The following is a 13,084-nucleotide window of genomic DNA, read 5'->3' on the forward strand; positions in this document are numbered from 1 at the left end:
AGACTCAGAATTTCTTATAGGCACTTAGGATATTATCCAAAACAAAATTCATTTACTTTCCTTTTACCATTTCTTTGCTCTTTCTCCTTGTGCATTTATAGTTTTGTTAGTGACATTACTGTCACTAGTGTAATATATTAGTGAATAATGTCACTAATATAAACATGAGTGTGTTTATGTACAGTTATTTAGTTTCTCTTAACTCCATCACCTGATATCAGACATTTTTTATTTAAAAAGTACCCAGCAGATAAAAATTCACGTATCTTTTCTTGGCACACAGGACCCACCAGAGTGCCTTTAAGTATTTGTTGAATGTATGGTAAGGTTCTCTGCTAAATATTGTGTGTAGTTTAAAGCATGCTTCTAAAGTTTAATGCTGTCTTTTCAAAGAGTGAGTTAATAGTCTTAAGGATAATAAGCCAGATGCACAGATGATTATTGCATTAGCATTTATAATACATGACATAGGAAATATAAACTAAGAACTAAAAGATTGTGAGAAAAGAGAGGCCACAGCCAGTTGAGAAATTTGGAAAGGTTGTAAGAGAGAGAGGAGACATTTGAGCTGGCCCTTTAAGGAGGAGAGACAAAAATTAGGCAGGGAAACTGTAACCTATGTGAATGGAAGAATAAAAGGAAAGTTTCCAGAGAAGAAAATTTATTGAATAGGAATAGAAACAATGAGAGAGAAAGCTAGAAGGATTTGAAACCTCCCCTAAATGGTAGGCTGTGAAGTTTGAATTTATTGAAGAAGCCATTGGAATGCCATTGATATTTTTAAAAATTAAGAATTCCTTTTGCACTACTTTATCTTGTAATAAACTTCCTAAAGAATTTGCAGATTTAGGATAAGGGTCAAGCCATAGTTATCCAAGAATGTTAGTAGATATAAGTTACCTTTCCATTGTGTTTTGCACATTTTATTATAGTCCGGAAGTTGTCAGTAAAATGATACTTGTTTTATACATGTTTGAATTATTTTACCTTTTTTTCCCTTTGAATCTCTATAGTGACACTGAACAATAGAAATTAATGTTAGCCACATTAAAATTGTATGAAGACATAATGTAAAACATCTTGATAACTTTTTATATTGATTATATGTGGAAATAATATTTTGGATATAATGAGAAATAATAAGTTATCAATATTTCATCTGTTTCTTTTCATGGTTTTAATGTGACTATTGATAATTTTAAGTCATCAAAATCTAGTGTTATCTATATGTTTAAAATATCAAACATAGAATGCACTATTTTGCATATTGGTAAATATCCTGGGGTTTAGAATCAATAGTCATCAAATCTCTGTCATTTCCAGAATGACCTTATACAAATTATTAACATTACTGAACCTTTTTATGTGTAAACTAATAATTTATTAGTACCTATATGAGAGTATTAAAGTTTATTAAACTAATAAATCTAAGTCACTCTCTTTATTCAATATCAAAAGTATAGTGAATCCTTTGTCAGTGTTAACTTTTACAATTTAAAGTAAACTTGAAATAATATTTTACTCAGGATTTTATTTGCAATTACAAACTAATGCTATGATTGTTTTTAAATAGCAGCTTACATCCAGTGCTGTTACCTTCAGATGTATTTGACCAACCACAACCTGTAGGTAATAAAAGAATTGAATTCCATATATCTACTGACATGCCAGCTGCATTTAAGAAAGATTTAGAGAAGGAACAAAATTGTGAGGAAAAAAATCATGGTAAGGATATTCTAGTTATTTCACATGCTGAAATCAACTTTTTGTGTTAGAATTAAGTTTTACATATAATGTTTTGTATTTTAGTATTTGTCAACTTTATTTAAAATATGCAATTAGTGTTTCCTCAAAATCATGGAATAATATCCACTTTCAACTTTTTTATATAACAGAAATTGATGGTAAATGGCGAGATTGTCACTGTTACCCTTTGCTAATAATGACTTCTAGAATGAAATTTAGTGCTTTTTGCTGATGTTTACACTAAAAATATAATGTATATTTTACTGACTTTTTCATTGCTTGTTTCATGTGATGGCCTATGGTTTTATTAGTGTAATTATACTAATATTTCTGGTTAGAAAACAAGCAATGTGACTATTTTGTGAGTTGTAGACTTAATGTAAATGTATATATTTTTAATCCAAAAGACATGGACGATTGTTGCCAAGAAAGCTATTCTTAAGTTTAAAAAAACGTATTGAAATTACAGAGTTTTTTTGCTTGTTTTAATCACGAATTTGATGTTATAATGGTGTTCTTTTGTTCTTTAAGTCTTTATTTTGAAATTTCTGAAATAATCCCAGTTGATCGGAATGTAACCAAAACAAAGTAAAATTGTTAAAAAGTTAACACCTCAAACCTCACTCTCCTCTGTCCTACTACCTAAAGGCAAATACTGTTAGCAATTTGGTATGTGTATATATGTACGTGTGTGTGTGTGTGTGTGTGTGTGTGTGTATCCTTCCAGACCTTATCTTGTACATGTATGAACACATTTCCATCTTATTTTTTAAATGAACGTTATGTTTTGATGGTATTTATCATTCACTCAGTAGTGACTTGTTGAAAGTTTGTTATCTAGCAGCCTCCATGGACAAGTTTGCCATGGTCTCTTTTTTGAAGTTTACAATCTAGTTTGGGGTAGCTTACTATGTCAAAATATAATCATATACTTTACATTTTTTAGCTGTATAATAGCCCATAATATAATTTTGTCAATATTTTATCATGCTTTTTTCATAGAAGTTGAGGTTGTTTCCCTTCTTTTACTATTACAGAAAATAGTGGAATATGTCTTTGCACATATATCTTTGAGCACTTGTGTGAATATAGGATAGAATTCTAGTAAGTATTGCAAACATAGTGAGTGGAAAACTGTTACTAGTTTTCATTCCTGTCTTGGATGGTGAGTGTGAATGTAGTGCCTTTTCAGGTAACTCCTTTTTTGTGCGTTTAACATTTTTCTTTTTATAAATTTTTCTTATCTCATGGCTAGTCACCCTTTAACACAATTTTTTTACTGTTTGAACCTTTATAGAAAATGTTTACATATGCCTCTTTCAGTATATTGAGAAACACCAAAGAATTTTAGTGCCTAAAGATATATTATTAAATATAAACTGGGAGGAGGGGGCAGTAACTGTTTTTAAAGGAGAGATTCTTATGGTTAATGTTAACATTTAACTCTTAGATTTACCTGCTACTGAAGTTGATGCATCCAATATAGGATTTGGAAAAATCTTCCCCAAACCTAATTTGGACATCGCAGAGGAGATTAAAGAAGACTCTGATGAAATGCCATCAGAATGTATTTCCAGAAGGGAATTGGAAAAGGGCAGAATTTCTAGAGAAGGTAATATCACGAAATAAACTAAGCACATATTCCATTTTACATATCTTTGACTTTACAGAAACAAAACAAGTTTGTCATGCCATTTACCTTAATTTAAGGCACATACTTTAGAACATCTCTCCGATTAATGTTTGTAATCACTTCTTCTGGTTTTTTTTAATACTCATACTTTATAGTGGAGAGAACATTTCTTTCCATACAGTGTTTCCAGTCTATATTTGGGAAAAATTTTTGTTTTCATTCCTAAAACTTTTATGTGTCATTTAAAATAAGTCAGTATGTCCTACAAGTCTGGGGTTATATATTCCAAATGCAGCCGAAAGACTGTCACAAATACTGTGTCTGAGATACATACAAAGCGATGTTAAAAAAAAAATGGTGATTAGAAATCTATGATTTTAGGATTTTATATCCTAACATAGTTTTCTACTTCTCAAAGACTTTTACTGTTTTAGTATATTGTCAGAAAATATTTAGAGGCTTTAGATTGATGTGTAGTACATAATTTTTCCGACAGTAATGGGAAATAGACTTCCAGCTAGGATTTTTACACAAAACATCTATCTGATTTTCTGTAACAGACTACTGACGTTAAATGAGAGGAGCTATACAGGGGTTCTTAGGCCATGGTTTGTCATTGCACAACAATCACCTGGAGAGCCTGGAAAAACAGTTTTATAGGCCCACTTGCAGAGATGCCTGATATTGTGCTTATTTCATTCTTGCATTTAAATATGGAGGTGGCTGATGGTTTGGGAAATTCACTTTAAGCAAAATAATTACCCAAATCAATTAGCATATATACTTTACTCTTTTTTTATAACATGACTCATCTTAATGGAGTTTTAATAGTAGATATTTTATTGGCCAAATTTTAGTTACTCTAGAAGTCTGAAATTTTTTAAACAAAAGTTTTTTATATATATAAAAACTTAAAAGTTTTATATATAAAAAGTTTTCTATATAATCAATTCAGATTTTCAGTGAGTGTATTTAAACCCATTTGTAACATTGTTACTAATTTTATAGTTTTAACATTTTCATAAAGCTTAATTTGTCTATTTAACAGTTATATTTGAATATGATAATTACATTTAAAAACTTGGTTAAAATATTTTAATTGTGTATCTTTGTTTTTGTTTTTTAATAAGAAATGGAAACACTTTCAGTTTTCAGAAGTTATGAACCTGGTGAACCAAACTGTAGAATTTATGTAAAGAATTTAGCTAAACATGTTCAAGAAAAGGTAGGTATAAATTGATTTTTTTTCATGTAAATGAAAATAATTTGAGGTTTTATACTTGGTGTGTTAAAATCTGTGTGAAACTACCTTTAAGAATGTGTTTTTGTTGTTGTTTTTTTTTTACTGTGCTTCAGGGCATGACAAATTATTGTTTAGTATTTTCAGGTTAATTTTTTGTTAAAATAATATTCTCATAGCTTGGCTTCTCTGGCAGTAAATACTGAGACAGAGTTTGGGGTATGTATTAATTTCCTAGGGCTAAGTGGCTGAAACAACAGAGATGTGTTGTCTCACAGTTCTGGAGGCAAACTGAAGGCAAAAGTGTGGCAGGATTGGTTCATTCTCAAGGCTTTGAGTGAAGGATTTGTTCTGTGCCTCTCTCATAGCTCAGGCGATCTTTCACCTTCCTTGGCTTGTGGCAGCGTCATCACAATTTCTGCCTTTGTACATAGCGTACTCCCTTTGTGAGTGTCTGTGTCCAAATTTTCCCTTTTGAAAGGCCACCAGTCATATTAGATTAAAACCTTAGTCCAGTATGACCTCTTCTATTGATGTATTGATGTATGTATTTATTTATTAACAGTTTTTTTTTTCCCCTGGTTTTGTTATTTGTCTTCTTCGTATTGAAATTCTAGGACCTTAAATATATTTTTGGAAGATATGTTGACTTTTCATCAGAAACACAGCGGATCATGTAAGTGACAGTAAAATATAATCTTAAATTATGTTTTGTTTTTATCTGTTACAAATTTACTATTTTAATTCCATCATTTTCCTTTTAGAGATAAAAAATTATATGAAAAAGTTGATCTGTGCTGTTGCACAATTGATCTTTTAAGATGTCTAGAATAGGAGTTAGCAAACTTTTTCCGTAAATGGGCAGATAGTAAAAATTTAATATTTTTATTTTGTTGCAGACCATACTGTGTCTGTTGGAACTACTCAGTTTTGTAGTTGTATTATGAAGGCAGCCATAAAACCTGAATGAATATTCATGGCTATGTTCTAATAAAACTCTTTGCAGAAACAGGCCTGTGATACATTCTGACCTTAATCTTCTCTCTAAATACATGGTTCTCAGACTTTAACGTTGCACAAGAATCACCTGGAGAGCCTGGAAAAACAGTTTTATAGGTCCACCTGCAGAGAGTCTGATTTTCTAGGTTTCATGGGTAGGACTCATGAATTTGTGTTTCTGTGCTTTGAAAACGATTCTTTCAATGAATCATCCAGGAATATATAGCAGTGAGGCAAAACTTTTTAGATTCTTACTCTGACAGTAAATTGTCATCTTTTAAAGAACTTCATTGAGCAAGGCTTCCAGTTTTGTGAAAGCAAAAGAGAGGGTTGTGATTTATAAATGTTATAAAAGCTAATGTGTTAGTCTGTTTTCACACTGCTGATAAAGACATACCTGAGAATGGGCAATTTACAAAGGAAAGAGGTTTAATGGAAAACTCTCAGTTCCATGAAGCCAGGGAAGCCTCACAATCATGGCAGAAGGCAAGGAAGAGCAAGTCACATTTTATGTGGCTGGTGGCAGGCAAAAAGAGAGACAGCTTGTGCAGACAAACTCCCATTTTTTTTAAACCATCAGATCTTGAGACTCCTTCACTACCACGAGAACAGTGCAAGAAAGACCCACTCCTATAATTCAATCACCTCCCACAGAGTTCCTCCCACTACACATGGGAATTGTGGAAGTTACAATTCAAGATGAGATTTGGGTGGGGACACAGAGTCAAACCATATCATTCTGCCCCCACCCCTCCCAAATCTCATGTCCTCACATTTCAAAATGAATCCTGCCTTCCCAACAGTCCCCCAAAGTCTCAGCTCATTTCAGCATTAATTCAAAAGCCCACAGTCCAAAGTCTCATTGGAAACAAAGCAAGTCCCTTTTGCCTAGGAGCCTGTAAAATTGAAAGCAAGTTAGTTACTTCCTAGATACAATGGGAGTACAGGCATTGGGTAAATACAGCCATTCCAAATGGGAGAAGTTGGCCAAAACAAGGGTGCTATGGGCCCTGGAGAAATCATCCAAACCAGAGGGGCTACAGCCCTTGTGCAAGTCCAGAATCCAGCGGGGCAATCAAATCTTAAAGCTCCAAGGATCTCCTTTGATTCCATGTCTCATATTCTGGTCATGCTGATGCAAGAGCTGGGTTCCCATGGCAGTTCCACTCCTGTGACTTTGCAGAGTACAGCCTCCCTCCCAGTTGCTTTCATGGGCTGGCATTGAGTATCTGCAGCTTTTCCAAGTGCATGGTGCAAGCTACCATTCTGGGGTCTGGAGGACGGTGGCCCTCTTACCACAGCTCCGCTAGGTGGTGCCCTAGTAGCAACTCTGTGTGGGGACCTCAACCCCACATTTTCCTTCTGCACTGCCTTAGCTCATGAGAGCCCCATCCCTGCAGCAAACTTCTGCCTGGACATCCAGGCATTTCCATATAGCCTCTGAAATCCAAGTGGAGGCTCCGAAACCCCAATTCTTGACATCTGTGCACTGCCAGGCTCATCACCATGTGGGAGCTGCCAAGGCTTGAGGTTTGCACCCTCTGAAGCTACCACCCAAGCTCTATGTTGGCCCCTTTCAGCCACAGCTGCAGTGTCTGGTGGGCAGAGCACCAAGTCCCTAGGCTGCACACACCACAGGTACCCTGGGCCCGGCCCTAGAAATCACTTTTCCTTCCTAAGCCTCAGGTGATGGGAGGGGCTCCCATGAGACCTCTAACATGCCCTGGAGACATTTTCATCATTTTCTTGGGGATTAACATCAGACTCATCATTACTTATGCAGATTTCTACAGCTGGCTTGAATTTCTTCTCTTTTTGTTTTCTGTTGCATTGTCAGACTGCAAAATTTCTGAACTTTTATGGTGTTTACTTTTAAAACTGAATTCCTTTAATAGCACCCAAGTCACCTCTTGAATGCTTCGCTGCTTAGAGATTTCTTCCAACAGATACCCTCAAGTTCAAAATTCCATAAATCTCTAGGTCAGGGGAAAAATGCCACCAGTCTCTTTTTATTTTAAAACCATCAAACCTTGCGAGGCTCATTTACTATCACGAGAACACAAGAAAGACCCACCCATATAATTTAGTCACCTGTAACAGCATTCCTCCCATGACACATGGGAATGTAGGAGTTACAATTCAAATGAGATTTGGGGACACAGAGCCAAACCATATCAGCTAATGTTTGGAGTTAGAATTTCATTCTTTACAATACTGTATTTGTTAATTCCAAAGTATGAAAGACTCCCTGTCATATAAATTAAAAGTAAGAAGTAGTAGAAAGGATAAGGTAAGAGGCTTTTGAGTGCAGATAAAATAAATAAGTGACTGTAACTAAGTTTTGTTTTAATCTTCAAGTGACATCAATATTTTAAAAATCTTATCTGGCCTATGTGTTTTTTTAGATAGGTATACACAAATGGAACCATGTTTTACAATTCTCTATATTCATTAGGAACAAATACCTCTTATCAGGATGCCAAAATATTTTTTCTTTTGCTGGTCATGTAAAATGCTAAGTCTTTTTCTTTGTTGCCATCTTTGAGTCATGATTATAAGAAAAAAAATAATTTACTGCATTTTTTGATAGTTTTTTATGTTGTATTATTTTGGTAGTCTCGTAGACTAAATATTAGGTAATATTTCAGTTGTAAATTACAATCTGGTTTTTCTAAGTAGCGTTTGACTGATTTTCTTTCAAAAATTTCAAAAAATTGAATACACTATGGAATAGATCACTATATTAGGAAGTTAAAAATTTGGTTTGTGTTTCTGACTTTAGATCTTAGCTGTCTGCTTTGAAGAGTCACTCACTGTCTCTAGACATCAACTGTAAAATTGTGGTTTTGAGTAGATAATCATTGAGGTTCCTTTCTACTTCGAAGTTCTGTAATTGCTTATAATAATATAATGAACTCTAGGCCGGGCGTGGTGGCTCACGCCTGTAATCCCAGCACATTGGGAGGCCAAAGTGGGTGGGATCACTTGAGGTCAGGAGTTAAGACCAGCCTGGTCTACATAATGAAACCCTATCTCTACTAAAAATATAAAAATTAGCCAGGTGTGGTGGCAGACGCCTATAATCCCAGCTACCCGGGGGGCTGAGGAAGGAGAATCGCTTAAACCCAGGAGGTGGAGGTTGCAGTGAGCCAAGATTACGCCACTGCATTCCAGCCTGGGCAACCGAGCAGGACTCTGTCTCAAAACATAAATTAATTAATTAATTAAAAAAAAAACATGTAATGAATTCTATAATTGTTTATAACTGGCTGTTAATCCTTTTTATTTTTCCATTCTTCGTTATAGAGTGTTATTTTGTTTTGTTTTGTTTCTTTTTAATCACTTGAGCAGGTAGTGCCAGATTGTAAGGAACTTAAAAAATTGAGATAAATAATAATTTAAGAAGTTTGCAGCTGGGCACCGTGGTTCACACTTGTCATCCCAGCACTTTGGGAGGCCAAGGCAGGTGGATCACAAGGTCAGGAGATAGAGACCATCCTGGCTAACACAGTGAAGCCCCGTCTCTACGAAAAATACAAAAAATTAGCCAGACGTGGTGGCGGGTGCCTGTAGTCCAGCTACTCCGGAGGCTGAGGCAGGAGAATGGCATGAACCCAGGAGGCGGAGCTTGCAGTGAGCCGAGATTGCACCACTGCACTCCAACCTGGGTGACAGAATGAGACTCCGTCTCAAAAAAAAAAAAAAAGTGAAGTTTGCTTTTCTTATTACTAGTAGTATAATTTTTAAATCACATACTTTTATGATAGTTGAGAATAGTTAAAAATACATCTTAAACAAATACTACCTACTTGTCGAATCAGTTTTAGTGCAAGAACATGAAATACATTTTTAGAAAACTGAATAATTGACGTGCCTATCAAATGTTTTAGTCACTTTTATTTGAAATAACAACATTTTAAATTGTTCAACACATTTTCATTCACATCATTGAAACTAACATTCTTTGAATCAAAGCTCTTTTCTTCCTTCTAGGTTTGATATACGTTTGATGAAAGAAGGTCGTATGAAAGGACAAGCTTTCATTGGACTTCCTAATGAAAAAGCAGCAGCAAAAGCCTTAAAGGAAGCTAATGGATATGTGCTTTTTGGAAAACCCATGGTGGTTGTATCCTTTAAATCCATCTATTTCAAAACTATAATTTTTAGAAGGGTATAACTGAAATAAATTTTCGTGTTATCCTTTAGAAATTTCCACAATTTGCATTCTAGCAGTAGATATTCATTCAGTTACACTTAAACCCACCTTACTGAGTCAAATGACAGTGTTATTTAGATTTTTAGTAAAGGAGCTTCAGCAGCATGAAGTTGTTCAATTTTAGCCAAGTTTTAAGTGTTTCACTTATGCAGCTCAAAAGCACATAGTTATGCGAAGAGACTAGAGTATCCAGAAGTACATTTGGAGTCATAAAAGAACTAATTCATTTTATAATTTTATTGTAATTTATATTTCTACATGAGAATTTTAATAACCAGAGTATATCATTGATTAACCATCTTGCTTTTAGTAATCAATGCAGTTTGCAAACTAGAAATCAGCAAGATAGGTAAAGAAGCAAAGGCCCAGGTATAAAAAATAATGACTATAAAGGAAAAGTTAATTATTAATTTCCTCTCAAGTCATGGAGTCAGGAGACACTCAAGGTAAATTAAAAAAATCATACTCCCACCATACATTAGAATGTTTTTGAGAATTATTTAGAAAAGATTACTTGCATATTCATGAAGGAAACCTTAATTTTAAATTATTAGCAGTTTGCTCGATCTGCTAGACCAAAACAAGATCCTAAGGAAGGAAAAAGAGTTAAAAATTAATAAAGGTAAGTGCGAATAAAACGTAATAAAAAGACAAGATTAATTCTTTAGATACAATTAAGAATAAAAGTTTAATAGAGTAGTAATTCGGGTATCTCTTATGTACTTTTTAAGGAAATATCTATCTGTGCAGTTAAGTCCCATTAAACTTCAAAACTATAACTACAGATTAAAACCCATTTTTATGTAAAAGTTGTTTGGAGAATGAATCTTATAAGGGGAGTGTGCCAGTTACTCTTTTTTTAACTTTTTCTGCCTATAGTAAATCAATAGTTCTTAAACTCTAATATGTATCATAATCACTTGGAGAGCTTAATAAAACAAAAATATGTAGGTTCTTTCCTTCCCTGAAAGAGTTTTTGATTTGGTAGGTCTGATGTGGGGACCTAGGGAAGCTAGTTATACCAGTTTTCCTTTTAACGAGGGGATATCCAGGAAGCCGTACATTTAGTGCTGAAATGGGGAATGTGTCCGGCAAGCCAGGACGAGTTGGTCACCCTTGTTGGCACCTGAAAATTTACAAAATTAATGAGTTTTCAGGTAATCATGAGGCATCTGATCCAGAGACCACAGCTTGGAAACTCCTTGGATAAACACAGATACATTTTCTAACTCTTAAAATTAACCTAGAATAAATGTTAAAATAAAAGTTAAAAAAAAAAAAAAGGTCAAACTGTCACTAAAAATAATTCTGGCTGAGGGTGGTGGCTCACCTTTGTAATCTCAGCAATTTGGGAAGTGGAGGTGGGCAGATCACAAGGTCCAGAGATCAAGACCATCCTGGCCAACATGGTGAAACCGCGTCTCTACTAAAAATACAAAAATTAGCTGGGTGTGGTGGTGCATACCTGTAGTCTCAGCTACGTGGGCTGCTAAAGCAGGAGACTCTCTTGAACGTGGGAGGTGGAGGTTGCAGTGAGCCGGGATCACACCATTGCACTCTACCCTGGCGAGAGAGGAAGACTCCAACTAAAAAAAAAAAAAAAAAATTTCAACAATACTGAGTATATAAAATTATTAACACACTTCACAACAATATGTGTTTGTGGACTTACATCTTTTTTTTGTCCTTAAAACAAGTAATTTTAGTGCATACTTAATTTGATGATTAAGTATGGTAGAATTAAGCATTTTAAATGTTAATGTTTGCTACATTGTTCAAGAAATAAGTGGAAATATATTCCTTTGTTTTTTATTTAAATTTTTCTTCCTCTGTAAACTAAAAGAACATAAAGTAAATTGGTCACAATCACAATTGGTGTTTAATTGACAAATATGAATAAATAAGAGAAAATTTGTTTAATGTTTAGTCCCTCTGAGATGGCTTGAATATTTGAATTGTGTTGTATGTCTATACTGGGTAGTCACAAGTCTTATAAACACTTTAGAGGAAAGATGGATTTCAGTCTGTATTTTTAAAAATCATTTATTTGTAAATCTGGTGCTGAAAAATAAGAAAAAAAAATTAAACTGCATTCTGCTGTTCTTCTTTAGAAGCATTCCTGCGTAAATACTGCTGTAATACTGTCATGCAAAATGTATCCTTTCTTGTCGTATCCTTTTTGGGGCAGTGTTTTTTTTATTTTTTTCTTAGAAATGTTTGTCCTTCCCCCACCTGTTGATCCAGGTTAAGCAATACTTTTTTACACTTTATTCAAATGAAATATTTCTAAAATTGTTTGTATAGATTGAAAAATCTTTTATGTGTTTTTAGATTTGTTGTTGAATTTTCTGTGCTGTCCTTTAGGTTATATAATTTTTTGAGGGAAAGTTAGTGAATCAGGTCAACTTACTTAGAGAATGTATTCATTTACTTTAACTCAGAATACAGTCTTGTTTCTTCTATTTGTATATTTTCTAAACTTAATTCAATAACATGCTTTCTGTTGTATAATGTATCTGGTTTAGGTATTTATAATATGTTTAAAATTTAATTGGGCAAAGGACATGCTTTTCTTTTAAAAAGTACTTATATTGAAAATTAAGATGTCTGGATTACTATGTAAATTCTAAAGAGTAGCAGACCTCTCATTTAAAGTCTTAAGTGAGTCTCTTTTGACATAGATAGCAATAGAAGTATCTTTCTTCTTTCCCCTTTCTTTTTCTAAACAAGGGAAAAAAAGTGTAATAGAGGGGAGAACACATAATGCCGACTAAGGGTAGTGCATTAAGTGAAAAACAGTGTTGGCAGGTATATAGGAATAGTGGTTTCCCGACTGGTTGATGACCATAATCGCCAAGAACACTGGTTCTCAGTCTTGGCTGCACATTACAGTGATCTGGAACTTGAATGAAATACTAATTTTAAAAGGGTGCAATGGTTCATACTTGTAATCTCAGCACTTTGCAAGTCCAAAATGGGAGAATCGCTTGAGCCCAGGAGTTTGAGACCAGCCTGGGCAATGTAGGGAGACCCTGTCCCTACAAAAAGATACAAAAAGTAGCCGAGTGTGGTGGCTTCCACCTCTGGTCTCAGCTACTTGGGAGGCTGAGGCAGGAGGATCACGTGAGCCCCAGAGGTTGAGGTTGCAGTGAGCCATGATCACACCACTGCATTCCAGCCTGGTGACAGAGTGAGACCCTCTCCCTCCTAAAAAAAAAAAAAAAAAAAAAAAAAAAAAAAAAATTCCGAA

The 13,084-nt window shown here is 34.4% G+C and overlaps 1 protein-coding gene across 2 annotated transcripts in view; it reads left to right on the top strand.

Annotated features, from left to right (window-relative positions):
* The window catches only part of RNPC3 (RNA-binding region (RNP1, RRM) containing 3), a 30,221-nt gene extending 17,190 nt beyond the window's left edge, over positions 1–13,031 (top strand). Inside the window, exons 9-15 of one of the 2 annotated variants that reach the window (XM_011975942.1) lie at positions 1,574–1,725; positions 3,197–3,358; positions 4,510–4,604; positions 5,237–5,295; positions 9,612–9,744; positions 10,389–10,456; positions 11,946–13,031. In XM_011975942.1, coding sequence (XP_011831332.1) covers positions 1,574–1,725; positions 3,197–3,358; positions 4,510–4,604; positions 5,237–5,295; positions 9,612–9,744; positions 10,389–10,451 — 664 coding nt within the window. In that variant the 3' untranslated portion in view covers positions 10,452–10,456; positions 11,946–13,031. The remainder of the gene's footprint in view (positions 1–1,573; positions 1,726–3,196; positions 3,359–4,509; positions 4,605–5,236; positions 5,296–9,611; positions 9,745–10,388; positions 10,457–11,945) is intronic. The other variant, XM_011975948.1, reaches the window with a different exon arrangement.
* Positions 13,032–13,084: the final 53 nt, after the last annotated feature.

The sequence above is a fragment of the Mandrillus leucophaeus genome, unplaced genomic scaffold (genome assembly GCF_000951045.1).
Source record: "Mandrillus leucophaeus isolate KB7577 unplaced genomic scaffold, Mleu.le_1.0 Scaffold1012, whole genome shotgun sequence".
NCBI lineage: Eukaryota > Metazoa > Chordata > Mammalia > Primates > Cercopithecidae > Mandrillus > Mandrillus leucophaeus.